This window comes from Pelophylax lessonae (assembly GCF_965119305.1).
Source record: "Pelophylax lessonae genome assembly, chromosome: 3".
In the NCBI taxonomy this organism is placed as follows: domain Eukaryota; kingdom Metazoa; phylum Chordata; class Amphibia; order Anura; family Ranidae; genus Pelophylax; species Pelophylax lessonae.
This window is the reverse complement of record NC_138770.1, coordinates 359,456,242-359,483,941: the sequence shown is the minus strand read 5'-3', so window position 1 is coordinate 359,483,941 and position 27,700 is coordinate 359,456,242. Positions and strand designations below refer to the sequence as shown.

The window sequence follows — 27,700 nt, the reverse complement described above, 5'->3', positions numbered from 1 at the left end:
TAGGGATTGACAGTGACAGTCAGTGTGGATTAGGCACAGTCGGGACTCACAGTGGTGGCAGGAGGTAGAAGAACACAGCCTGACATTACATCCGTCCAGTCCCACACGTTCGACGGTGTACTGAACTACTCAGTGAACTGACTCGACTCTTCACTCTGAACTGTTACAATACAAGCTTGTTTCCAGTTCTTCAGTGTCAGTATGCTGGGAGCCACTGATTGGTTACAGGGAGGAGCTGAGCACCTCACTCTAGGATCATATTACCATCAGCTGGAGAACTAGGCTAGCTGCAGGCAGGCAGACTGAACGTGTGGGATGGATGTCAGGCTGTATTCTGCTACAACCACTGTGAGTCCGGACTTCTCCCTGCCTAATGCCTATGCCTTACTATCGTATCTTCGGCGATGTAACTATCGCCCACAGCACGATAGTCGATATCACATCGACTATCGTTCAGCCCTAATATATATACACACACACACACACACACTATATTATTAAAAGTTCTGAGACCCCTGCCTTTACACCCACATGAACTTTATTGGCATCTCAGCCTTAGTCCTTAGGGTTCAATATTAAATTAGACCACCCTTTGCAGCTATAACAGCTTCAACTCTTCTGGGGAGGCTGTCCACAAGGTTTAGGATAAAAAGGGGGGGTGAGTCATCTGTGGGGGGCTTAGTGAGATAGTGATGATTGAGGATCATTGTTTGTGTGTATGCACCAGGTAGGGGTAGGTCTATCAGGGAGGTTTACATATTAGTATGACGAGATATCCGTACATTTGACTTTTCGGTTGACTCTTTTTATGTTGGTCATTATATCATATATAAAAACAAATCCTATATTGATATACAAACCTGATTCCAAAAAAGTTGGGACACTACAAATTGTGAATAAAAACAGAATGCAATGATGTGGAAGTTTCAAATTTCAATATTTTATTTAGAATACAACATAGATGACATATCAAATGTTTAAACTGAGAAAATATATCATTTTAAGGGAAAAATAAATAGATTTAAATTTTTATGGCATCAACACATCTCAAAAAAGTTGGGACAAGGCCATGTTTACCACTGTGTTGCATCCCCTCTTCATTTTATAACAGTCTGCAAATGTCTGGGGACTGAGGAGACAAGTTTCCCAAGTTTAGGAATAGGAATGTTGTCCCATTCTTGTCTAATACAGGTTTTTAGTTGCTCAACTGTCTTGGGTCTTCTTTGTCGCATCTTCCTCTTTATGATGCGCCAAATTTTTCTATGGGTGAAAGATCTGGACCCCAGGCTGGCCATTTCAGTACCCAGATCCTTCTACGCAGCTATGATGTTGTAATTGATGCAGTATGTGGTCTGGCATTGTCATGTTGGAAAATGCAGGGTCTTCCCTGAAAGAGACAACGTCTGGATGGGAGCATATGTTTTTGTAGAACTTGGATATACCTTTCAGCATTGATGGTGCCTTTCCAGACGTGTAAGCTGCCCTTGCCACACGCACTCATGCAACCCCATACCATCAGAGATGCAGGCTTCTGAACTGAGTGCCGAGAACAACTTGGGTTGTCCTTGTCCTCTTTAGTCCGGATGACATGGCGTCCCAGTTTTCCAAAAATAACTTCAAATTTTGATTCGTCTGACCACAGAATAGTTTTCCACTTTTTTCCACAGACCATTTTAAATAAGCATTGGCCCAGAGAAAACGCCTGCGCTTCTGGATCATGTTTAGGTTTGGCTTCTTTTTTGGCCTATAGAGTTTTAGCTGGCAACGGTGAATGGCACGGTGGATTGTGTTCACCGACAATGTTTTCTGGAAGTATTCCTGAGCCCATGTTGTGATTTCCATTACAGTAGCATTCCTGTATGTGATGCAGTGCCATCTAAGGGCCCGGAGATCACAGGCATCCAATATGGTTTTCCGGCCTTGACCCTTACGCACAGAGATTGTTCCAGATTCTCTGAATCTTTGGATGATATTATGCACTGTAGATGATGATAACTTCAAACTCTTTGCAATTTTTTCTCTGAGAAACTCCTTTCTTATATTGCTCCACTATTTTTTGCCGCAGCATTGGGGGAATTGGTGATCCTCTGCACATCTTGACTTCTGAGGGACACTGCCACTCTGAGAGGCTCTTTTTATACCCAATCATGTTGCCAATTGACCGAATAAAGCCCCGTACACACGTACCGATTGTCGGCCGTAAGTATTCGGCTGACGACCGATCGGCCGATTGTAGGCTTGTTAGTATGATGCTTCCGACAGCCGACAGCGCATTTTCGGCCGAACAGAATCTGTCGTGCAGACTTTAAAATTTTTGTTTTCCGTCACCAGAACGGCCGATTGTTCGCCAGTCAGTACAGATTTCGGCCGACAGACAGCAGATTAGCAAGACTGGGCATGCTCAGAAAAGAAAAAAGACAAGGAAAGTTAACCATCACATGACATCACTTCTGCAGTCGGCTGTTGTTGGCCGACAAAATTCGTGTGCAGTCTTTTGCAGTTTTCAACAGACACGACAACTCTGGACAAAATACGGCCGATCGTTCGGCTGACGATCAGTACGTGTGTACGGGGCATTAGTTGCAAATTGGTCCTCCAGCTGTTCCTTATATGTACATTTAACTTTTCTGGCCTCTTATTGCTACCTGTCCCAACTTTTTTGGAATGTGTAGCTCTCATGAAATCCGAAATGAGCCAATATTTGGCATGACATTTCAAAATGTCTCACTTTCAACATTTGATATGTTATCTATTTTATATTGTGAATAAAATGTAAGTACAATGAGATTTGTAAATTAGTCCATTCCTTTTTTACTCACAATTTTAGAATTGGGTTTGTATATGACAGTAGTTTGATTTGTTATTACAGTTTTAGCAGGCCAAATAGACCAGATTAATATTGCTAAAAATAGATAATCTTTGGTATACTTGTCTGTATGATATTTTATTATTAATATTATTCCTTTTTTATGTTTATATATATATATATATATATATATATATATATATATATATTTTTTTTTTTTTTTATCTTCATTTTGTATATAAAAGCAGGTTGTGCAACCGACTAGTATGCTCCAGTGGTGTTGACACAGCATCTTTTTCCCTAGTGGGTGCACCTGGACGTGGCTTCTACTGATGTATCACTTTATAGCACATGTTCGGATGTTCTATGGTCCCCGGGTCATCTGCTGTCCAGCAGGTTCCACCGTACTTTTGTGCATGGTGCCCTTCCCCCTCTTCCATTGAGGCTGCTTGCCTCCTGCCCCTTGGAAGGGGGCGGTCGTGTAGCTTCGGCGCACTCGGCTGACTTGAGTATGGAGAGGGGCGGATCCTTCTGTGTGGAGGCTCACTCTGTCCCCGAACATCGACGCATGATGGGTTCCGGAGCGCAGAGCGAGCAGCATGCATTCCAGGACCCGGAAGTAGAGACGTGGGGCAGCTGATGTGGGGGCTCCCTGGCTGAGCGGGAAGGTTATCCTGAACCAGGGGGGGACTGAAGTGGTGAGGACATGGCTCCCAGGGCTAGGATACAGGTGAAGCCTCTAAAATACATGGTGCAAAGCTCAGTAAGTGAGACCATGGATCCCTCAGGGGCAATGTGTAATGTGATTTGATTCCCCATGCATCATTGATTAACATCATTTTGAATCCTTTCTTTTTTTTTTATTGTATTTTTTTAATTCATTCACTTTATGCATTTTATTACATGCCATATTTTGTTAGGCAGTAGAAGTATAGGGCTTCCATGGAGGCTGCTGGTTGGCTTAGATACCTGCTGGTCACGCCCATTGCCCACAGGAAAAGGGGAGGTACTGATATAAGTAAATTCAGTATTTATTCGGGTCTGCTCAAGGAAGGACCGGCTCTGAAGTAGGGAGCTTGATTCCCGAAACGCATCAGCGGTCCAAACACAGGGATATGTCCAATTCCACATGTGGTGAATTCTCTATATGCAATTATTACTCTTCATGGTTGTGAGTATGTTTTTGACATTTTCAATAAATAAATTAAATTAATAAACTTTTTTAAAGGTGTCCAAGGGTAATGCACTAGGTGTTTGCGCCTCCTTTTCTCTTTCATGGACTTATATTTGGAGCTCCCAGACTGAGGAGAGCGAGCACGCCTGTCATACCTATCGCAGTGAGTGCTTGGGTGATATAGTTGTTAGGTTTAGGAGTGTGTCTATGGAAATGTTTGATCATTCTTACAGAAGCGCATTTGTGAGGTTAGGCACAGACGTTGGAGCGAAGGCCTGGCTTGCAGTCTGCGCTCTAATTCATCATCCCAAAGGTGATCGGGTTGAGGTCAGGACTCTGTGCAGGCCAGTAAAGTTCCTCCACCCCAAACTCGCTCATCCATGTCTTTATGGATCTTGCTTTGCGCACTGGTCCAAATCATTTGGTGGAGGGGGGATTATGGTGTGGAGTTGTTTTTCAGGGGTTGGGCTTGGCCCATTAGATTGTCATAAATGCAGTATTATCATAAAGAAAAATATCTTTGGCATTTTGTAGAAAAAAAGTTAAATACAATATTATCCAAATAACAACTTCCTTAAATAAATGGTATCTGAACTGAAGATAGTGTTTTTTATTTTTTTTTGTGACAAAACTTGTCCTAAGCAATCTTATGAAAATCTCCATTTGTACCTCTGAATTCTGGAATTAAAACCACCAATGAAATAACCCTAGATTGTTTTAAATGAGAAATTCCTGATATTGCCATATACTTAAAAAAATGTTTTCATAATATGCAATGATTTGATGAAATTCCTGTTTACGTCACTTTAATAAACTGTGTCAGCAATTTAGTCAGCACTTTTGTCAAAAATTCAGTTCAAATAATTAGGAGAATGGATTTATTTTTAAGTAGTTCGTGATACTGCATAGTATTTAATCAAAAGTCAATGTCAACAAAATGTTTTACAATTATACAGCCTTTTTAGCATTTAATTGTTAAAAATAAGTTATTTTCATATAGTACAGTGCCTTTCAAAAGTATCCCCCCCCCCCTTGACTTTTTACCTATTTTGTTACATTACAGCCTTAAGTTTAATGTTTTGGTAATCTGAATTGTATGTGATGGATCAGAGCACAATAGTCCAGGTTGGTGAAGTGAAATGAGAAAATATATACATAAAACTATTTTTTTAGAAATAGAAAACAGAAAATTGGCATGTGCGTATGTATTCGCCCCCTTTGTTATGAGGCCCATAAAAAGCTCTGGTGCAACCAATTACCTTCAGAAGTCACATAATTAGTAAAATGATGTCCACCTGTGTGCAATCTAAGTGTCACATGATCTGTCATTACATATACACACCTTTTTTGAAAGGCCCCAGAGGCTGCAACACCTAAGCAAGAGGCACCACTAACCAAACACTGCCATGAAGACCAAGGAACTCTCCAAACAAGTAAAGGACAATGTTGTTGAGAAGTATAAGTCAGGGTGAGGTTATAAAAAAAATATCCAAATTTTGTATGATCCCCAGGAGCACCATCAAATCTATCCTAACCAAATGGAAAGAACACGGCACAACAGCAAACCTGCCAAGAGACAGCCGCCCACCAAAACTCGCAGACTGGGCAAGGAGGGCATTAATCAGAGAGGCAGCACAGAGACCTAAGGTAATCCTGGAGGAGCTGCAGAGTTCTACAGCAGAGACTGGACTATCTGTACATAGGACGACAATAAGCCATATGCTCCATAGAGTTGGGCTTTATGGCAGAGTGGCCAGAAGAAAGCCATTACTTTCAGCAAAAAACAAAATGGCACGCTTTGAGTTTGCAAAAAGGCACGTGGGAGACTCCCAGAATGTATGGAGGAAGGGGCTCTGGTCTGATGAGACTAAAATTGAACTTTTCGGGCCATCAAAGAAAACGCTATGTCTGTCGCAAACCCAACGCATCACATCACCCAAAGAACACCATCCCCACAGTGAAACATGGTGGTGGCAGCATCATGCTGTGGGGATGTTTTTCAGCAGACGGGACTGGGAAACTGGTCAGGGTTGAGAGAAAGATGGATGGTGCTAAATACAGGGATATTCTTGAGCAAAACCTGTACGATTCTGTCCGTGATTTGAGGCTAGGATGGAGGTAAACTTCCAGCAGGACAATGACCCCAAACACACTGCTAAAGCAACACTTGAGTGGTTTAAGGGGAAACATGTACTGTAAATGTGTTGGAATGGCCTAGTCATAGGAAATCTGTGGTCAGACCTAAAGATTACTGTTCACAAGCGCAAACCATTCAACTTGAAGGAGCTGGAGCAGTTTTGCAAGGAGGAATGGGCAAAAATCCCAGTGGTAAGATTGGCAAGCTCATAGAGACTTATTTAAAGTGACTTGCAGCTGTGATTGCCGCAAAAGGTGGCTCTACAAAGTATTGACTTTAGGGGGGTGAATTGTTATGCACATTGACTTTTTCTGTTATTTGGTCCTATTTGCTGTTTGCTTCACAATAAAAAAAAAAGTATTCAAAGTTGTGGCCATGTTCTGTAAATTAAATGATGCAAATCCTCAAACAATCCATGTTAATTCCAGGTTGTGAAGCAACAAAACATGAAAAATGCCAAGGGGGAGAATACTTTTACAAGGCACTGTATATAGTATCTTCTGGAATTGGTTTTATGTAAATATATTTTAAATCCACTAATACAGGTATACAACTGAGCGGGCCAAGTTATTGTTTAAATAAAAAAAAAAATCATAGTTGCATTCATTGCTTTTTACATTGGTAACGTGGGAGTGTGGGGGAAAAAAACTGTAAAAATGTAGAAAAACATAAGTAATGTAAATATAGTTGTTCTTTTGCAAATAGAAAAGATTAATTTTGTACCTAGATGGGGACTTGTGTTTTGGTCTTTCTTTCAGCGTCTGTTGAATATTTCATTAGTACAAGCTTTGAACAAGACTTAGAAAGGGCAAGGTTTTATTTTTAGCTCATGGAGCGGGATGTGTTTTTCCAAATCAATAGGTGGCTTGCTGAAGAAATTTCATTATGATAATTTATTTATATAAAGGTTTTGTCCAACACATTCTGGTGTGATACTGATTATAGAGTTGCAAAGCCAGGTCCCAGCTTCAGCTGCAGATTGGATTGTTCTGTACCTGTACACAAAGCTGATCAAACAGCAGCATTGTTGGTGCCAACCATATTCATTGCAGAGACCTTGGTTTATCACTGTAACTGCCATGAATGACAAAGCAGATGTTTTATCTTCAAAAACACTTTGGTTTCTCATACTTGTTTCAGCTGATATTATGATGTTCAGCTCATTTTCTTATTTGCGATCGTGCTTTCCATCCAGTAGCTAAGGAGCTCGTAGGTAAATTCTGTATGGCTTGTGACAGCTTTTCAAAACATCTCCTGCATTATGTACTTTTCATAACACATACAGTACTTGATTTTTATTTGTATAACTTTCACATAATTTTTTACTCAATTTTTTTTATATCAAATGTAGCTCTCTTCTTTGAGTTCTATCTGTATCTGATTGTTGAGCTGAAGGAGGTTAAGAACCTTAAAACAATAATTTGCAGTGTTGCTGTACCTCTTACTTGACTTAAATTGTTACAAATGTTAATAAAAATACAATAAAAACAATTTCTATTTTTTAATTTTTATTTATGGCACTTATTTTGATTTGATCTGTGCAGACCAGTGGGCCAATGACTAGTGGTTAACCACAGCCCTATGCAGAGATTACGTTTGAAACTGTTATATAGAATTGTGTACAGAATGTCATTTTTTTTTTATAGTCTTTTATGTTCTATAAAATCTTAAGTTGAAAAAGCTGTCATACATTGTACAAAAAATACAGTGTATTTTTAAAAAATGTTACCTGTTTTGTGGTCTAGTAACATTTCTTTTATTTGGGCATATCAAAGGTGAAGTCCCATTCCTTCTAACTTTATAACCCTTCTAAACTTTCAGGGCCCATTTTATTTCAGTGCGGTAATGTACATGAGTTAATGCATGTTATGGTACACATTAACGTGCATTGTGTTAAGGCAACCTTATATTTATTATGAATGGGTCGTCAACGTACCACGTAGGATTGGAAGAAAAAAAAAAAAAACATGGCTTTTTTTTTTTTTTTTAGGGATGCAGGCTACCACAACCCAGGTTGTATATATTGGCTTGTACTGTACAATGTGCTGAGGTACCATTTACAATGAATAGAACAAGTGCGTTGCCACCATGCACAAATGTATATGGGACCTTGCATTTTATTTGCGCAATAAGCATCCTTGTATTTGGTAACTTATCAAATACTATTTTGAATTGCTTCAGTAACTGGGCAAGGATAAATAAGCTTCGTATCTGTTCAGCTGTTGCCTGCATTACTTATGTGTCTTGTATTGGTTATGTTGGGAAAATATATAACAAGCAGATTTTCAAGTGTAATTGGACACCAATTTGCTTTTCTTATTTCTTCCTAAAAGTTATTGGTTTATTTTGTTAATTTGCTTCTCTAAGACTATGTGTACCCAGAGATTGAACTCATTGGTAGATACCACATGACAGTGCAATGTTAGGAAACCATACACATCTCCAAAGTGCATCTGAAGATTTATACAGTTATCCTGTAAGCTTGTTAATGTGTCCAACAGACACTGCCAGGATGTTATTCACATAAAATAATCCAGACTCCCCAGAGATTTCTGTTAGGTCAATGTTGCACTAGGGATAGCACCATTCAATTTTGTCTATTTCACTGTACTGATAAAAAATAAACAGCATTTCTGCACATTTTTATTGTGAAATAAGCATTTTGGTAAATATGACTTGAAAATAAATTTATTTTTACAATTTTCTCTGTTTATACAGGCTGTGAAGTATAGAATTACTGTATATAGTGTATTTGTGATTTCAGAAAAAAGTAAAACACAGTTGATGCTTTTGTGATGCTATGGTGTCAGTTCACTCTAATCTACGCCTCTGCCCCTTCAGATCCTCAATTGCTCCACAGGATCAAGATAAGGGGGAATTCTGGTGATTTTCATTACTTTGTAATTGCCCAGGAGAATGTGGTAGTCATAAGTGCTCAGAATCCTGAAAAGACTCTGCGTAGCCCCCCCAAAATCAAAATCATTCAGCCTACTGTCCCAAGGGCCAGTACACCATCCTGCTTTTCAGTTGCTGGCTTTGACCACATAGGCTGTTGAAGCTCAGATCCTAAGACGGGGACCTGTCGGATGTCTGTTGTCACTACCCTCTTGAGGTCTAGGATGTTTACTTCCTGGAAATGTACCAATGTACCTGCCAGACCTGTTTTGCTTGGTAGAAGGCAATGAAATGTCATCCTATACAATACTTTGTAGGATGTAATATGTCCTTCCTACAGTCTGGTTTGATCAGCATCTGGATTTTAGGTCTCTCAAAGGGTAAATCTCACACTCAACTATACCTTTTCAGAAAACATTGGCCTCTATTTTTTAGTTGTGGCCTTTGTGCAGGGGTCTCACACATCTATCCTCCTATATGTTCTCCTGTGTTTTTGTGAGACCTTAACCTGGTTCTTTGGCTCTTCAGGTGCTGCCATTCTAACCTATTAGGGATATTTCCTTTATCTGACTTTTCTTGTGATATCATCTCTATGCGGAGGGTCTCTGAGTTAGTAGGCATATCCTGTAAGGAATCTTTTCTAGTGTTACACAAGGACAAGGTTGTCCTCTTTCCTCCCTAAGGGGATCTCTTCCTTGCATTTTAACTTTCCTATGTTCTGCTCCATCATCCAAGAAAATTTCTCACCACTAGGTAAAAAGATCATAATATTTGTTACATTGGATAGAGCAGGGAATGGTTATATTCTGTGTCTGATTTCTGTTGCTTTCTGTCTCCCTATTGTGAATTTGTCACCTCTCTGGAATACATTCCTTATATGTTTAAATGGAGAAGCTACTAGGGAGCCTGTGACACAAAAGGAACCCATGACATTGACACTCCAGATAGGAAAACCTGTATGTTCCACTTTAACTTTGAAAGTTTACTGATTAGTTACATTAACCTGTTCACATTGTCTTCTGGCGGCCCTTTCAGTGGGCTTTATTGCTGAGGAGGTCACATGGCTTCTCACAATGGTCACATGATAAGCAGCCTGCCCCACTGGCTCCCCTTTAAAAGCCATGACCAGGAACTGTTGGTGACAACTCGGTCTGTAGGCTGAGAGCGCTCAGTAGGCACGCATTCAGCACACAACCGCACATCTCTGAGAATGCATATGTACAGTGGCTGGGCGCTAATGCCCTCTTTTCTCGACACTAAATTTATGAGTCACACCGGTAGCAAGAGGTTGATAAACATATGTGGAAGAATTGTAATTTTATTGCAAGGTAGTCCACTGTAATATCATGATTTTTAATTATTGTATCTTTCTAGGCTTGAGGATAAATGGATGAATGAAACTGGAGCTCATTCATTGACGTTCCCATCCAGGACTTGCTTAGAGTTGATCTTGTTGCTCTCTCTCAATAATGCCTCTTTGCCTCACTCCTTGCGTTTTATGAATGAATGGCAGGTAACTAATTTCTACTAAAGGCTTATGTTGATGTTACACAATTTTTTACTTTTTTGTTATGATTAAATGTAAAGTATATGTCAACCTTATAAAGTCTTTAACATGTTAATGTGATTTTAAATTGTTTGTACCTGTGATCCTGCCAGAAACATCCATGTTTGGGCACATCCTGTTGTAGGGTGACAGCGCTCTGTCATTGTCTCCCAATTGTACTCATGCTTTGTTCCCCTTTCAGAGCTTCCAATGGAAGACTATAAGTGGTTAATTCACTTCTTTTGTGTCAGCCCCCATATAAATCCGCTTAATATGAAGGCAGACATGTGGGTTCGCTCTCAAGCTGTGCTTTGTGCGTCCACAGACAGACACAGCTTGGCTTGGCCCTGCCCCCCACCCCCTCCTCACCAGATTTGATTGACAACAGCAGGCGCTGTCTATGTATACACTTTTACATGCATTTACACAAGAAAGTGCATAAAACACATGTCCTCAGATGCACATTTTTTATGTTTAGTTACAGATCTGAATGCAGTGCATTCAGATGTTTGCATGTCCCTATTGAAAACAATACACCTACATTCAAATCTGTAAACAAAAAATGCTTTGAAATGCGGTTTTTACAGCCATGTGCATGAGACCATAATCGCACATGTTGTGGTAAAGTTGCATTCTTTTTTACATTTTCAGTCTATGGAGCTGTTGTTATAAAATGTGATGCAAGAACATTAAAGTTAAGATGTTGAACTATATATTAATACCAAATGCTAAATAAATTTCGCTGTAAATATATTGAACCAAAATATAAAGTTTTGATAACTTTTCTACCAGAAAGCTATGTTGTATTACCATTGCTCTTCCTTAATGGTAAATCATTTTGTTATGATCGATCCTTTTTAATACCTTGAAATCCTGCTTTAGAAAGGTCACTGGAAAGTAAACTATTTTTTGGAAGGGTTATAGCTTTTATTGCCAGAAATTCCCATAAGTCATAGAAATATTTCAGACTCTTCATAATTCCGTTGTCCTTTCTGTATGTACAGTGTGTTGTTGAGAAGAGGTGGGTAGGCTTTTTTTGTTCCAAAGTTCACACAGGAGTTCTTTAAAAAAAACTTGCCTGTGTTTCTTAAACATATCCAGAAAGTTTTGAGAAATAATTAAAAAAAAGACCTAATATGCACTATACAGTTATATTCATTATTTTCTTTTTTCAATTTTTTTTTTTATGTTGTCACATAACCTTCAGAGATGTACACATATACTTGTAGGAGTTTCCCATTACATATTTTCATTTACATTCTAATATTGACCAGGAATACAAAGCCAGGAAGTTTAAACTTATCAGAGCCACGTTGTCTTCATACAATAAAAAGTGTCGGAAAATCTGGATGAAGAGGTTCTCCAATACCAAGAGTGTTTATGAGAATGTTCAGGGTTAACCTTGAAACAAATTGGGTTTGGAAGAGGGAGGCGGAGAGGGGAGAAGAAAGAAGTATACTGCTCTCTGGGGGTTTGGCTTTTAGAAAGAACAATATCTCCAGAGACACTGTGCTCAATGAAAGAAACAGACAAATTGCAAGTCAACTGTTCCTCAGTTCTGTGGGAGGGGTATTTGTGACCTTACCTGCAGTTAAGGGTTAGTTTGTAGTTTTAAAATATAACCAGGGCATCCATGCCTTTCTGAATTTTTCCTCTTTGTTGTGCAGTGTTGAAGTTAGATCTTGCTGTTGATTTTCAAGTACTACATTTGTTTTTGGATGGGGAATTTTGCTTCCACAAGAGCGGAATGCATGCTGTAGTTAAGTTTAGTAGATGGACAGTCAAAGACACCTTATGTTTGCAAAGGTCTCTGTGAAATGGAGCATTCACGCCCCAGGGTTCTGACCCAGTTTACCATAGTCATCTACTTCACCGTGCCTCTCACTATTTTGCATAATGACTGCAGTTTAGGACAGTACAAAAGATGTGCTACCTCACAGTATTATTTTATGTAGCACGTGGGGAACTTTGTACCCTTTGTTATATTATGCCCAAGTTCTTGAGATGTACTTTCTGTCAAGGATTTGTGTGCCAAGAATAGGATACATTCACACTGCTGTGAAGCATGGGTGTTTCCCAATCCCTTATCCCATCTCTGTAAAAAGTCATTATAGTCGGTGCCTGGGGAGGTCAGGATATTCTAGATCTTGGAGAGAGTGTGCTGGGATGGAGAATTCCATCTGCATAAGGCCTCAAAAGGGGTTAAAGTGGTCCTAAAGGTTTTTTTTCTTTAAAGTAATAAACACATCATACTTACCTGCTTTGCGCAATGGTTTTGCACAGAGTAGCCCCGATCTTCCTCTTCTTAGGTTCCCTGCCCGCCCTTCAGGTCCCTCCTCCTTGCCAAGTGCAGCTTTCTCTGGGGGCACTCATGCATGCTCACTCCAGAGCCGCCTCTGTGTGTTTATCGAGCACACCAAGCGTGGCTCAATCCCCCCCCCCCCGCTCCCTCCTCACTGGCTGTAATTGACAGCAGAAGGAGCCAATGAGGAGTGAGAGACCCAGAAGAGCCTCAGCTCTGATGCACATCGCTGGTTCAGGATCAGGCTTGGTATTAGGGGGGGCTGCAGGGGGGGGGGGTGAATGAGGGAGCTGCAGACTGAAGATTTTTTACATTTACCCTTTGCAACTATGTTAACTGTCGACCATAGATCTGTCATCCTAGGGACAGAAAGTAGATAGTGCCTCTGCTGATTTGCACTTTTGAATTCCTGAATTGAAAAGTCAAGAATGTGACTTGCTTTCTGTTAGGAGTCGACGGAGATTCCAGTTAACCAGACCCAGGATGAAGTTGGAGTTACCAATTACTGTTGTTAGCGGAAATGGGCACAGGAAGTTATCTTTGGACTGAAAAAAAGCCATCTGAATAGTACCTAAAATTGTTAGGTGGCCCAGAACCTCTGAGGGTAGCACTGAATTTTGCGGGTATAGGTATGATTTTCCTCTCCAATGCAACCCATTGCTTGTAGTCCTCACTACAACACCAGTTGTTCTAGTGCAGTGGGTAGCTGCATAGTGTATTCATTTTGGCCATGCCAATGTCACTTTTTTTTTTTGTGGGGGGGGGTTAAGTACTATTAAATGTTTTTTTGGAAGTTGGTGGGCCCATACAAATCATATAAATAGGGAGCATAGTTGGCTAAAGATGGGAGTCTGTAATTTAATCAGTATAACATGTAGTATATACAGTACATATTGGTATAAGAGGTAGCACTGTCATTTTAAGGGTATTTTATCTGCTGAAGTCAGTTAAATGATAGGCAAATAATTTGTGTGTGTGTGTATGTGTGTGTGTGTGTATATATATATATAGATAGATAGATAGATAGATATAATTTCTCTTTTGTTCATTGACAGACAGCTCCTGTTATTCATAACCACTGAGTTATATTACCTCCTACAGTAGTAAGACACTAGGCAGAAAATAATTCTGGCTACACCCATGGGCAGTCCCTAGGGGTATACTTCCTCTCTTTGCTATAGCCACTCCGTTTTTTTCTGCCTAGGCAGAAGTAAGGACCTATTTCCTTGCTGGGATCTTTTGGTCCTGGCAAATTTTTTTTATATAGAAACATTTTTTCTCCTGGATTTTTTCCTGTGAGATCTACAATCAACTGCCGGACCGGGCGACAGGCTGGATAATCTAGATCCAGTGGTCACCCTAGTCTGGCCAGGGAGCACCTGCAGACCTCCGCTCCGCGCTAGGTCGACCGCAACATAGCCCCACTGGACAGGGGCTGGTTTGCGAGTTAAACGCCTCGCGAGGTTGTATACGACCTGGTTCCTGGCCCGAGTCGCAGCATTCCTCCTGGCCGAAAGCCCCCCATTTTGATGGAGAGATATAATTTTTGTATACATTTATTAAGAAATAGTAGTCACTTACATTTGAGAAATCAAACGTACCTCAGGGTCCTGAGGTACGTCCCTTCGTCACATCTGGTCTTTGAAAGGGCAAACCGGAAGCCAGAACGGCGTCTCCATACAGTTGAGCCGGCATTTGATTTCTCAAATGTGAGTGACTACTATTTCTTAATAAATTTATACAATTGAATACTACACTATGAGCCTCCCCGCATCTTTTACCATCTACATGCTGTGACCCCCACCACCAACGATCCATATGAGCGGTTAATAGGAGAAGCGAATTACAGCCCCCACCACACCCTCTACAGAGGGATACAGCGGAGCCTCCCCTAAGAGAATTCCCCCCATTCCAGATGAGGACCCCTGATGCACCTTACCAGATAGAGGGATCCTAGAGAATACCCACAGGAACCACTTACCTTCGCTAGACCCCAAGGGGTCTTCTGGTAAGTGGGCTGTATTTAAGGTGAAGGATTATCCCACACCAAAATTCCCACTGGAGCCTATACTGGTTTACTGAGCACAATCAGCACCTTATGAATTATTTCAGAATATTTGCACTGTGAAAACACTTCATTGGACTTCATATATTTTGTTGTTTTTGCACAAAGGAACATAAATTGCACATATTTATCAACATTTACATTCACGTTGTGCACAGTCACTTTATAATATTTAAAAGCACAATTGGCGTTTTTTATATAGATTGATTACGTTGTGCACAGTCACTTTAAGCACGATTGGTGTTTATATAAACCGATTTATTTATATGTGTGTTTCTATACACGGCGGCCATGTTTTTGTAGTCCATCCATTTTCTTGTGGTTTGCCATTGGAAAAAGGGACGACCATGACAGTGGAGCCTTGTGGGCTGCGATTGCGGCGGTGGGAGCCCTCCTCATCCCCTGGTGCTGACTCTTGGATTCTTGCCATTGTAAAAAGCGGCGACCATGACAGTGGAGCCTTGTGGGCTGCGTTTGCGGCAGTGGGAGCCCCTCCTCACCCCCTGGTGCTGACTCTTGGATTCTTTCCTTTTACTAATCGCCATACGTGCAGTGCAGATTCTCCTGCGGGGTGGTGAGTCTGGTGGGGTCCTCTCCTTCTCTGCTGAGGATTGATTGGGGCTCTGTGACTGGCAACCGGGTGTGCTGCCAGAGTGGTTTTACACTTTTTTGTGGTGTCCACCTGGTGACTTATGGAGTCTTTTAGAGCATCTCCCTACCTGATCCCCTGTCTGAGGTCACGGTGCCCTCTGGGTCCCATCCATCCATTGACGCACTGACGGCGGTCCTGGATTCTTTTGTGTCCTAGGTGCAGTTGGCTTGTGGGTGACAGGCTGGCAAGAAAGCGCCCCTCGCCTTCCCCTGCCTCATCTGTCCCCTCAGATCCTGAATCTAATTTTGCCTCCACAGACGTGGGTCATCCTGCATGGGTCTGCGACCACGCGCCTTGAATCCTCAGATAGTAAGGAGGATTCCTCCACTTCTGCAACTGCGCATGAAAAGGCCCTGGGAGACGCACTGATTGTATCTGTGCGTGAGACCTTAAAGATGGAGGACACAGCTGCAGCTGCGATGGAGGCGCAGGTCCCCTTTGGCACTCACAAGCCATCCAGAGTGGCAAAGGTGTAACCTTTCCCCTCCTATTTAGACAGAATTGTCACTACAGAGTGGGGACGACCAAAGCATCCCCTTGGGGTCCCTAAGCGCTTTGCTAGGCTATACCCCTGTAAAGAGTCCCTTCTTAAGAAGTGGACTGTTCCACCAGTGGTTGACCCTCCGGTTTCCAGATTGAACAAGGCAACCATGATTCCGATTGAATAGTCCCCGGCCTTTAAGGACCCAGCTGACAGGAAGGCGGAGAATGTGGCCCGCAATATGTACACCCTGGCTGGTTCGGCACTGTAGGTGATATTCACCATTGCCCTGGTGTCGTAGACTCTGACTGAATGGGCCAAGCTGTTGCGCCGTGACCTGGAGGGGGAGCAGCCCCCTGCCTTTGCTGAGCTGGTGGACCAGCTGGCCCAGGGGCTGCAGTTGATCTGTGATGCCTCTTTGGATGAGGCTCCCCTAGTGGCTCGGCTCTCTGTTTCGATAGTGGTCCGTCGGCCCAAATGCTGGTTTGCGGACCAGACTTCTAAAAAAGGCCTTGATTGATCTTCCCGTTTAAGGAGATCGCCTGTTTGGTGCTACCCTGGATGACATCCTTAAAAGTCTCACAGGAGGGAAGAGTACCCTTCTTACACAGGCTTCTAAGGGCAAGGACCCTCCTCGTAGATGTAGGCCCTCCTTCTTGGCTCATAAGAAGTTTTTCTCATCCCTCAGGGTTGACTGACAAGGGATCAAAGCCCTTCAATGCCTCCTCTGGAGGATCCGAGCGAACTTGGTCTGGTAAGTCAAGAGCGGGATTCTCCAGACCCGAGGACAAGGCTCCTTCAGCTTGAAGGTGTGCCCTTACCCATATCTGGGGTAGAGGGACGCCTTCGCTGGTTCCCGGACCCGTGGACTTCCAGGTACAAGACAAGTTGGTCCACTAAGTTATACGGTCTGGCTACAAGATCGAGTTTTGTTCTTACCCTCCTGAAAGATTCTTTCCTTCCAACGTCCCTGGTCTGCTTACAGGGCTCTCTTTGGGGCGGTGCAAGAGCTTTTACTTCAAGCAGTGATTGTCCTGGTTCCGACTTTGGAACGTTTTCAGGGGTTTTACTGAAACCTGTTTACAGTCCCCAGAAAGGAAGGCAAGGTGCGTCCAATCCTGGACCTCAAGGTGCTGAACTGCTTGTGCAGGTGCAGAAGTTCAGAATGGAGTCTGTGTCATGGTGGTGGCTTCCCTGCATCATGGGGATTTTCTTGCCTCTATCGACAGCAAGAACGATTACCTTCACATTCCAGTATGTGTCGGTCACCAGCGCTTTGCCGTGGGAGTGGAGCATTATCAGTTTGGGGTGTTATCCCTTGGTTTCGCCCCTGTTCCTTGGGTCTTCACAAAAGTGTTAGCCCTGGTTCTAGCATTTTTACATCAGCAGGGGATGGGCTACTTGGACAACCTTCTTCTGCATGCAGAGTCTCCTACTGCGCTGGTGGAAAACCTGGAGATCTCCATACAGACCCTGAGGAAGTTCGGCTGGATTCTGAATCTTCAGAAGTCTGCCTTGGGTCCTTCCACGAAACTAGACTATCTGGGTCTGACTTTGGACTCGGCCTTAGCCACAGTACTCCTTCCTCTAGACAAACTCCAAAAACTGCAGGCTGCAATTCGCCTCCTGCTGTCCAGCAGATGGTCATTCCTCCTGACTTGCATGCGAGTGCTGCCTTTTGATGCAGTTCCGTTTGCACAGTTCCATACGAGGTCCCTGCAAGGGAGATTCTGCTCACATTGGACAAGACTCCACAGCCTCTGGACAACCAAATCCAGCTGAGCCGAGGTACAAAAGGGTCCCTGATCTGGTGGCTTTGTTCTCCGGCGCTCGGGCAGGGCAAATCCTTCCTCCCTTTTTTTGGACGGTGGTCACCATGGATGCCAGCCTGTTGGGGTGGGGAAGCATTCTCGAAACAAATATTCTGCTCAGCGGGTCTGAACCCTTGAAGAGTCCAGACTAGCGATCCATATCCTGGAGCTCTAAGTGATCAGAGGTATCATCTCCAAGGATGTCCAGTGCACATTCAGTCAGTCAATCCCACAGCCATGGCTTATGTCAATAACCAATGCGGCACAAGAAGTGTCCTGGTGGCTCTGGAAGTAGCCGGCATTCTCAGGTGGGCAAAACGTTAGTTCCAGCCCTCTCCGCCTTACACTTTCCCATGGTGGAAAATTGACAGGCGGAATACCTCAGTCGGTAGGCGTTGGACCAAGGGGAAGTGGCCCCTTCATCAGGAGGTGTTTCCCTGGGGTAACCCAGTATGAAGAAAGATCGGGGGGGGGTCCTAGTAGAAGACAGACTGAGCAATAGCATGCAATGTCAAGCCGCAGCAAGAAAAACCAGCAGAATATAAGCATGCATTAAAAAGGGAATTTACTCCAGAGATAAAACTATAATCCTGCCACTTTATAAAACTCTGGTTTGGCTGCATCTGGAGTATGCCATCTAATTCTGATCACCAGTCCTCATTAAGAATGTGCTGGAACTGGAAAGATTCCAGAGAAGGGCAACAAAACAAATAAGGGTACTGGAGGACCTCAATTACAAGTAACGACTACAAGCACTAAACTTATTCTCCCTGGAGAAGAGATGCTGGCGAGGAGATATGATATCAATATCCAAAAATCTCAATGGTGATCCCAACATAGGTAGGAAACTATTCAGTCTCAGGGAGTGGGCCACACAATGAGATAGGAGAAGTGGTTTAACCCTAAGCTGCATAGGGTGTTTTTCACTGTCTGGGCAATGAGGATGTGGAAATCGCTTCCACGTAAAATTTCCAGTGGAGCTGTGCAAAAGAAAAGTAGCAATTCTTCATTGCATGCAGCAGTGATTATTACCAGCTACTAGAGGTCAGATAATGCAGTGTTGAAGTGATAAAATTGCCATGGAAATATGGCATCAGCAACATAAAATATTTCCATATCATGTTTCCTTTTATCTATTATTTAATTGGAAAAAGAGACAAAGTTTTTTTGCATAAACATTGTTATATGTAAATTATGATCATCCCTAGTCATCCAAGTCACTTGGCAAGGCTGATTTTTTTGTTTCCCCTTATCCTGTAGTATGTGTACAATAGGATACATTTTGATTTAGTAGAACTTTATTTTTGTTTTAGGTAGCGTAGGAAAGGGTTGGAGCCTTTGGTTTCTTTTGCTGTATATGCCCCATTTGGTGGTAGCGAAGGCACATTTGACATTTTAAATGCTTCTGAAACATGAGTAGAGGGTAAATCCCCTAATTGGGACTTGTTCTGGTGACAACTGTAAGGTGGTAGTTCTGTTACCCCCTGTTGTTTTATTAACTGAAAGTAATTAGAAGTTGCATACACAGAGGTGCATATGCAAACCGCTTCTTGAAAATAAACAGACTGGGCACAGTGGGGAACATGTGTTAAATTACTTTTTAGGAATGTACACTGTTTAAACTGACCAATAATACCCTTCTGCAGGTGGACAGCTAGATAATAAAAATGTGAGAAGCTCATACAAAAATGACTTGCATGCAAAGTTTCAGAAATAGTTACACTGAGATGGGTGTCATGAATTACTGGAGGCGCATCCCAAAATTATTCAGAAGACCAGAGAAGATAGGAGCCCCATAGGGATTTTTTAGGTATAGGCCAACCAGAGTAGACAGAAGAGTAACAACAGTATAAAATAAAAAATATTTTTCCAACAATCTTAAAAGGTAAAAAATTCACCAAAAACTTCAAAGGAATATGGTTACAAGTGACAATATGACATAAATTGACATATAAATTGTCAGATATGCTCTAATTCTGGACCATAGGATTGGTCTTTTTGCAATAGAAGGCCAACCTAGTTCATAGTGTACACGCACGGTGACATCAGATGCTAGAGATCGGGGATCTCAGGGAGCAGGCCAGACCTATACCAGGACAACTAGCGGCAAAATAGTATAATACCCAGTGACAAATTATATAAATTGTAAACAGCATCTATCCCCAATATATATGTGGCTAGAAGGAAGAAAAGCCAAGGAGGGAAAAGCAAAGCATACAGTATCTCACAAAAGTGAGTGCACCCCTCACATTTTTGTAAATATTTGATTATACACTGAACAAAATTATAAACGCAACACTTTTGTCTTTGTCCCCATTTTTCATGAGCTGAACTCAAAGATCTAAGACTTTTTCTATGTACACAGAAGGCCTATTTCTCTCAAATATTGTTCACAAATCTAACTAAATCTGTGTTAGTGAGCACTTCACCTTTGTGGAGATAGTCCATACACCTCACAGGTGTGGCAAATCAAGATGCTGATTAGACAGCATGATTATTACAGTTGTGCATAAAAGGGCACTCAAAAATGTGCAGTTTTATCACGCAGCACAATGCCACAGATGTCGCAAGTTTTGAGGGAGCGTGCAATTGGCATGATGTTTGCAGGAATATCCACCAGAGCTATTGCCCATGAATTGAATGTTCATTTCTCTACACTCAAGCCATCTCCAAAGGTGTTTCAGAGAATTTGGCAGTACATCCAACCGGCCTCACAACCACAGACCACATGTAACCACACCAGCCCAGGACCTCCACATCCAGCATCTTCACCCCCAAGATCGTCTGAGACCAGCCACTCCGACAGCTGCTGCAACAATCAGTTTGCATAGCCAAAGAATTTCTGCACAAACTGTCAGAAACCGTCTCAGGGAAGCTCATCTGCATGCTTGTTGTCCTCATCAGGGTCTCGACCTGACTGCAGTTCGTCGTCGTAACTGACCTGAGTGGGCAAATGCTCACATTCAATGGTGTCTGGCACTTGGAGAGATGTTCTCTTTACGGATGAATCCCGGTTTTCACTGTACAAAGCAGATGGCAGACAGCATGTATGGCATTGTGTGGGTGAGGGGTTTGCTGATGTCAACGTTGTTAAACACATAGCCCATGATGGCGGTGGGGTTATGGTATAGGTAGGCGTATGTTATGGACAATGAACACAGGTGCACTTTATTGTTGTGCCATTCATCCACGACCTTCACCCCATATTGCAGATTGATAATGCATGGCCCCATGTTGCAAGGATCTGTACACAATTCCTGGAGGCTGAAAACATCCCAGTTCCTTGCATTTCCAGCATACTCACCAGACATGTCACCCATTGAGCATGTTTGGGATGCTCTGGATTGGTGTACACGACAGCGTGTTCCAGGTCCTGCCAATATCCAGCAACTTCGCATAGCCATTGAAGTGGACCAACATTCCACAGGCCGCAATCAACAACCTGATCAACTCTATACAAAGGAGATGTGTTGCACTGCGTGCGGCAAATGGTGGTCACACCAGATATTGACTGGTTTATGGACTCCCCAATACAGTAAAACTGCACATTTTACAGTAGCCTTTTATTGTGGCTAGCCTAAAGCACACCTGTGCAATAATCATGCTGTCTGATCAGCATCTTGATATGACACACCTGTGAGGTGGATGGATTATCCTGGCAAAGAAGTGCTCACTAAAACAGATTTAGACAGATTTGTGAACAATATTTGGGAGAAATAGGCCTTTTCTGTACATAGAAAAAGCCTTATAATCTTTGAGTTCAGCTCATGAAAAATGGGGGCAAAAACAAAAGTGTTGCATTTATAATTTTGTTCAGTATATTTTTTTATTTGACAACACTGAAGAAATTACACTTTGCTAAAATGTGGTTAAATTACACTTTGCTAAAATGTAGTTAAAGTAGTGGGTGTACAGCTTGTATAACATTGTACATTTGCTGTCCCCTCAAAATAACTCAACACACAGCCATTATTGTCTAAACCGCTGGCAACAAAAGTGGGTACACCCCTAAGTGTAAATGTCCAAATTGGGCCTAAAGTGTCAATATTTTGTGTGGCCACCATTATTTTCCAGCACTGCCTTAACCCTCTTGGGCATGGAGTTCAGAGCTTCACAAGTTGCCACTGGAGTCCTCTTCCACTCCTCCATGACAACATCACGGAGCTGGTGGATGTTAGAGACCTTGCGCTCCTCCACCTTCCATTTTAAGGATGCCCCACAGATGCTCAATAAGGTTTAAGTCTGGAGACATGCTTGGCCAGTCCATGACCTTAGCCCTCTGCTTCTTTATCAAGGCAGTGGTCATCTTGGAGGTCCTTATCAGATTGGAATACTGCCCTGCGGCCCAGTCTCCAAAGCAAGGGGATCATGCTCTGCTTCAGTATGTCACAGTACCTGTTGCTATTCATGGTTCCCTGCATGAACTGTAGCTTCCCAGTGCCAGCAGATTGTAGGCAAGACACAGTTGTATTTGTACTCCTCATCTGATTGCCGCCACGAAGGCTTGACACCATCTGAACCAAATAAGTTTATCTTGGTCTCATCAGCATCAGACCACAGGACATGGTTCCAGTAATCCATATCTTTAGTCTGCTTGTTTTCGGCAAACCGTTTGCAATCTTTTTTTTTTGCATCATCTTTAGAAGAGGCTTCCTTCTGGGATGACAGCCATGCAGATCAATTTGATGCAGTGTGCGGCGTATGATCTGAGCACTGACAGGCTGACCCCCCACCCCTTCAACCCCTGCAGCAATTCTGGCAGCACTCAAGGAGCTTAGAAAATCTTGTAATAGTTTTTCGGAGCCATCCCAGAGAATGAAAATATCATCTATGTATCGGTACCACATCAAGATGTGGCCTGAATACATATTTCCGGGAAGGGTTTTATCACAGAAAATTTAAGTAGGGTCATAGATGAACATTTAACACCATTCGTCATGAATTTACCGTCATACATTAGGGATACACTTGTTGCAGGTACTGGATGGTATTTTATTGTATGTTAACATATATTTACATTACATTTGTAGAAAAGAGACTTTGCTCTACCTTCCTTTGATAAAGAAAGTATTGTAAATTTTGAAACATGTTGGGATATATGTACACTATTAACTAGGTTGGCCTTCTACTGTACAAAGACCAATCCTATGTTCCAGAATTAGAGCATATCTGACAATGTATACGTTATATACTGTACTTGTAACCATATTCCTTTGATTTTTTTATAGTACCCTTGGTGAATTTTTTACCTTTTACGATTGTTGGAAAAATATTGTTTTTTATATTTTTTCCCTCAGATTTTAGAGGTGATATGTTTTTATGTTAGAATGGAAATCGTATACAGTATGTGCTCATACTGTGGCTACATGTTTTTTATTCATACCAGAATACCGTAGCTGCATGTTTACATTTGCAAGCTTGAGACATCTGCTGTCACTGTACAACAATGCAGGGAAAACACATAGGAGCAATTATGAACGCATTTATAGTGTCTTTGTAGTACACCTCTAATGTCTACATCTTGTCATCATAAATAATTGTACATTTTGTGTGTGTCTGTTATGTTGACTGTAACTGGTAGAAAAAAAACAGCTTGATCAGAAATGGCTCCTGTTTAATATCTGGCATTGTACAAATGATTAATTAATATGATAATATTTTTAAGAGGACTGTCAAGTTTGCAAGTAAGTTTAAGGGAAACTTTGTGTTACCAGATTAGCTAGTTGGCTTTTCGCATACATTACTCAAATCGACAATGGATAGTCACATTTAACTGAATTTGCTCTGTAATGTTTAAGACGTTTTGTAGCTTCTCCAATTCTCTTCTTAGAAGTTCCAAAACGTTACAGAGAAAGTCTAGCTAAATACGATTAGCTATACTTTGACCTGGAAAAATAACCGTCATTGCTCTAATACATGTATCCAAGAAGAAGAGGCTAATTTGTGGACTTGGGCAGTATAGACCACTCTCCTTTGTTGCACGAATGACACCACTGGTTAGATAATGTAGTATGACAGTCCCCCTGAAATGTTATGCTAGGTAGTTATAACTGTTACTTTCTGTTATGCTTCATTTAGAATCTTGAATGTAAGTTTAACTCATGCTTCTGGCAATTCCTGGCTGTACTTGCGTGCTTTGTTAACACAATAAGTACATGTGTACCCACTGTTACATAGCAGCACCTAATAAATATTTAAGATGATATAAAATATTTATAAGGTCTTAGGAAAGCTTAATATCTACATATTCATTTGAACTTTATCACCATCAGGTGGCATGCAGGTACTAAACTTGGTAACGGACAGCTGAAGCGTCCAGTTCTTTTGTTTGGCTGGTGTTCCTTCCAGACTGTAAACACTGGCAGCAGGGTTTTGTGAATTTTTATTGGCCGGTGTCAGAGAGCCATGCCAAGTAATCAAGCTTGGATTATGTTTGTTAGTGATAATTGTCTGGGGAATGTTTTATAGTATTAACACGTTTTTAAAGGTATATGTATGGACTGGTAGTTGGTAGGGCAATGTCACTTTCTACACTTGTCATTCATGTATGGAATTTAGGGTAGATAGGTATTTGTAGTTCCAAGTAGTAGATTTTTAAAATATCAGAACTATACAGCAGTGCTTCATTATAGTAATCAAAACAGCTAACTTATGAATTTAGAACTATGCAACACTATTTGTACCATACTCTGACTTATGGATAGAGATAGTTTGTCTATAATTTGAATTTCAGGGATAATGTGTTTTTTTTTTTTTGGTCTGTTTAATAAATGTGTTCACCCAGTATCCATTTAACTTTCACCCAAGATTTTATCATTTTCTGCTTCTGTCTTGTGTGAATCTTGAATGAAAAGATTGACGAATAGACCCCATAGAGTAGTTAAAGAAAAACAAAATAGAGAGGTAAAATGGATAAGACATGTATATAAAAAGGTATCATTGGGAATTTATTACTCACCATACTGTAAAAAAAAGTTCTTTCATTTATATTCATCAGAATTAAAAGTAAAATGTCCTCATATCTCTGAAGTGGAAATTTTAAAAATCAATTTACAAATGCTGGTTCAAAACTGTGCTTCCAAACCTCACTAGAACTAGTAAAAAGAAACATGGGATTCTTTTTCATAAAAAGCATATTTTGCACAAAAAGTCCTTATTTAAAAATGATTTCGCTTTATCGCCCGCAAAGCTTATACTACTGCCTGGTTAAGAAATAACTGACCTGATTTAATGAAGAACACATATTCTAAGTGCACTAGTGTCTGGATTATGGACAATAAAGTATTTACACATTATTAAAATGCGGTAAAATATATATAAAATTAGCTATCTCTAGCTGCTTGTACAGTGAAGTACCGGTAATTCATTTTCAAAGATCACAACAGTCGGGTTTCAGTTAGATTCTTTGGCTGGATTCACACTAGCTGCAGCCGCAGCTCACAGCAGGGGGTCTGGTGCGTACCAGTTCTTTGTTTCAGGTGAGAATCCGGTCCGAATTCTTGCCTGAATTCTGACTTGAAACGGACCAGAAGACGCACAGGACCCTTTTCCAGTGCAGACTATGGCCGCCCTGGAGGTCAGTGAACTGGCTCCATTGAGAGTCGGTCACACTCTCCTGTCATGCGAACTGGACGCGGGGAAACCCGCATCCTATTCGCATAAGTGTGAACCCAGCCTTACCGGCTTTAGAAAGGCTGTCAGACTATCAAGAATCTGCTACCATAGAAAATAATAAGAAACAAGCTTTCTGCGCTTCTGTTTCTCGTTTTGCTTGATGCATGTTAGTGCATGTGTAAAGATGCACATCAACGTGTTCTGATTCATTTTTTCAGTTTGTAAAAAGTGATTTGTAAAAAAAAACAGCACCCATTAATGCATGTTGATGTATGTTTGCCATATGTTTTGATGCATTATCGTTGATTTCAATGGAAGCTAATGCTGAGAGGTTAAACACATATGTGTGAATAGATCCTAATGTATTTCTTAACAAAGCCTATAGCTACTGAGGTTCCTGTGAGCTTGTTTTAAAGTACTTTTGCTGCTTGTTCAGCCCATGTAAACCCTTTGGTGTGCATAGTCTAAATACAGGTTTATGTTAAGTAATACTGTAGCTACCTTTTAGGATTTACTCTGCTAAAGTCAGACCAGTAAAAGATGTAAACACCAATCCTGATGTGATCCTTTTGAAATAAAATGTTTCTTCGGACTGCTGTGCAAGATCCTTGGTGTGCTGGCGAATATGTATGTATCAGTAAAAGATGTATTCTGATTAATTTCTGTCCTTTGCATTTAGGAGCTAAAAATCAAGAAACAAAACTCTTTATCAACATTTTCTGGACCGGAAAGTTTTACCCCCTTAATGACCAGGCCATTTTTTGTGATACGGCATGGCGTTACTTTAACGGACAATTGCGCCCCGCTAGCGATCCTGCAAAGCGACGTATAGGTATGTCGTTTCGCGGGACAGAGCCAACCTGCTGCCGTAAAACTACGGTGGTTGGTTGGCAAGTTGTTAAAGGGGATGTAAAGGCAGAAAGTTTTTCACCTTGATGCATTCTTTGCTTTAGGATAAAAAGCCTTCTGTGTGTAGCAGCCACCCCTAATACTTACCTGGGCCCATCTCTATCCAGCAATGTTCACGAATGCCTCAGCCATGCGGGACTCTCTCTCCTGATTGGCTGAGACACAGCAGTGGCACCATTGGCTCCTTCTGCTGTCAATCAAACTCAGCCAATCAGGAGAGAGAGGGGGTGGGGCCGAATGGCAGCTCCATTTCTGAATAGATACACGAGCTGCAGCTCAGCTCGAGTGCCCCCATAGCAAGCTGGAAGGGCACTCAACAGGAGGTTGGTGCCAGGAGCTCCAGCCAGGGACCCGAGAAGAGGAAGAATTGAGCTGCTCTGCAAAACCACTGCACAGGGGAGGTAAGTATGACATGTTTGTTATTTTAATAGAAAAAAGAAACTAGACTTTACAATCACTTTAACTAGGACTATTCCTGCACAGACTGCTCCCGTGACTGCACGTCATGCTAAATATAGGTGTGTTACCGTTAAAAATATACATTTAAAAAAATTCCCGCTCTACATACATTGACACTTCAAGAAGCTGTGCTGTGCAGCCTATTCATTCTGACCTGTATATAAACATGGGGAAAAGAAAAAAGAAACAACATCACTATTTCCAGTTTTTATCAGTCTTCTGCTTTTTTAAAGTTTACTTCTAAAGTGGTATTAAATTAAAAGCAAACATGTATTATATTGCAGCAAACCAATTCTTAGATGTGATTGCTGCATTCATTTTCTTTTTTAAAATTTCTTTTTTTCTAATGTCATCTTGTGATCTGGCACATAAGTCTGTTGTTTTAAAAAAACAAAAAAAAACCAAGCTCTCTTGCATTTACAGGGATGAGACAAACCATTTAACATTGGCAGTAGTGCTTACAACGTTCAGCATTTATTTATTCATGAAAAAACTACAAAAGTAAAAAGCTTGTTTGATGTAACTGCTTGTAAGTGTCAGCTGGAATTTGGCTTCTGTTAGTGTATTTAAATCTGCTAGTCCATCTAAAACTCCCCTCCCCCCAGATTGACAATGCTGCTGTCCACATGTGGCCCCTGTGTCTTTCATCCAGAGTGGGGGCACTCTAATACAGAAGGTGTGTTATTAGCTAGAACACCAGGTGAAAACAGAGGGGTAGGGAAAGCCAAAAAAATAAACTATTGCAGCAACCACATATAATGATTGGTAAGCTGCAATATATGAAATGTTTAGGTTTGGATTTATTACCGCTTTAATGGGTATTTCCCAATAAATCCCCATGCACATTCC

The 27,700-nt window shown here is 41.4% G+C and overlaps 1 protein-coding gene across 2 annotated transcripts in view; it reads left to right on the top strand.

The window, feature by feature from the left end:
* UBE3D (ubiquitin protein ligase E3D) overlaps nucleotides 1-27,700 on the top strand; it is a 457,021-nt gene that overhangs the window by 264,026 nt on the left and 165,295 nt on the right. For both annotated transcript variants that reach the window (XM_082250092.1, XM_082250091.1), the window contains exon 9: nucleotides 10,387-10,525. In XM_082250092.1, the coding sequence (XP_082106218.1) occupies nucleotides 10,387-10,525 (139 nt within the window). The remainder of the gene's footprint in view (nucleotides 1-10,386; nucleotides 10,526-27,700) is intronic.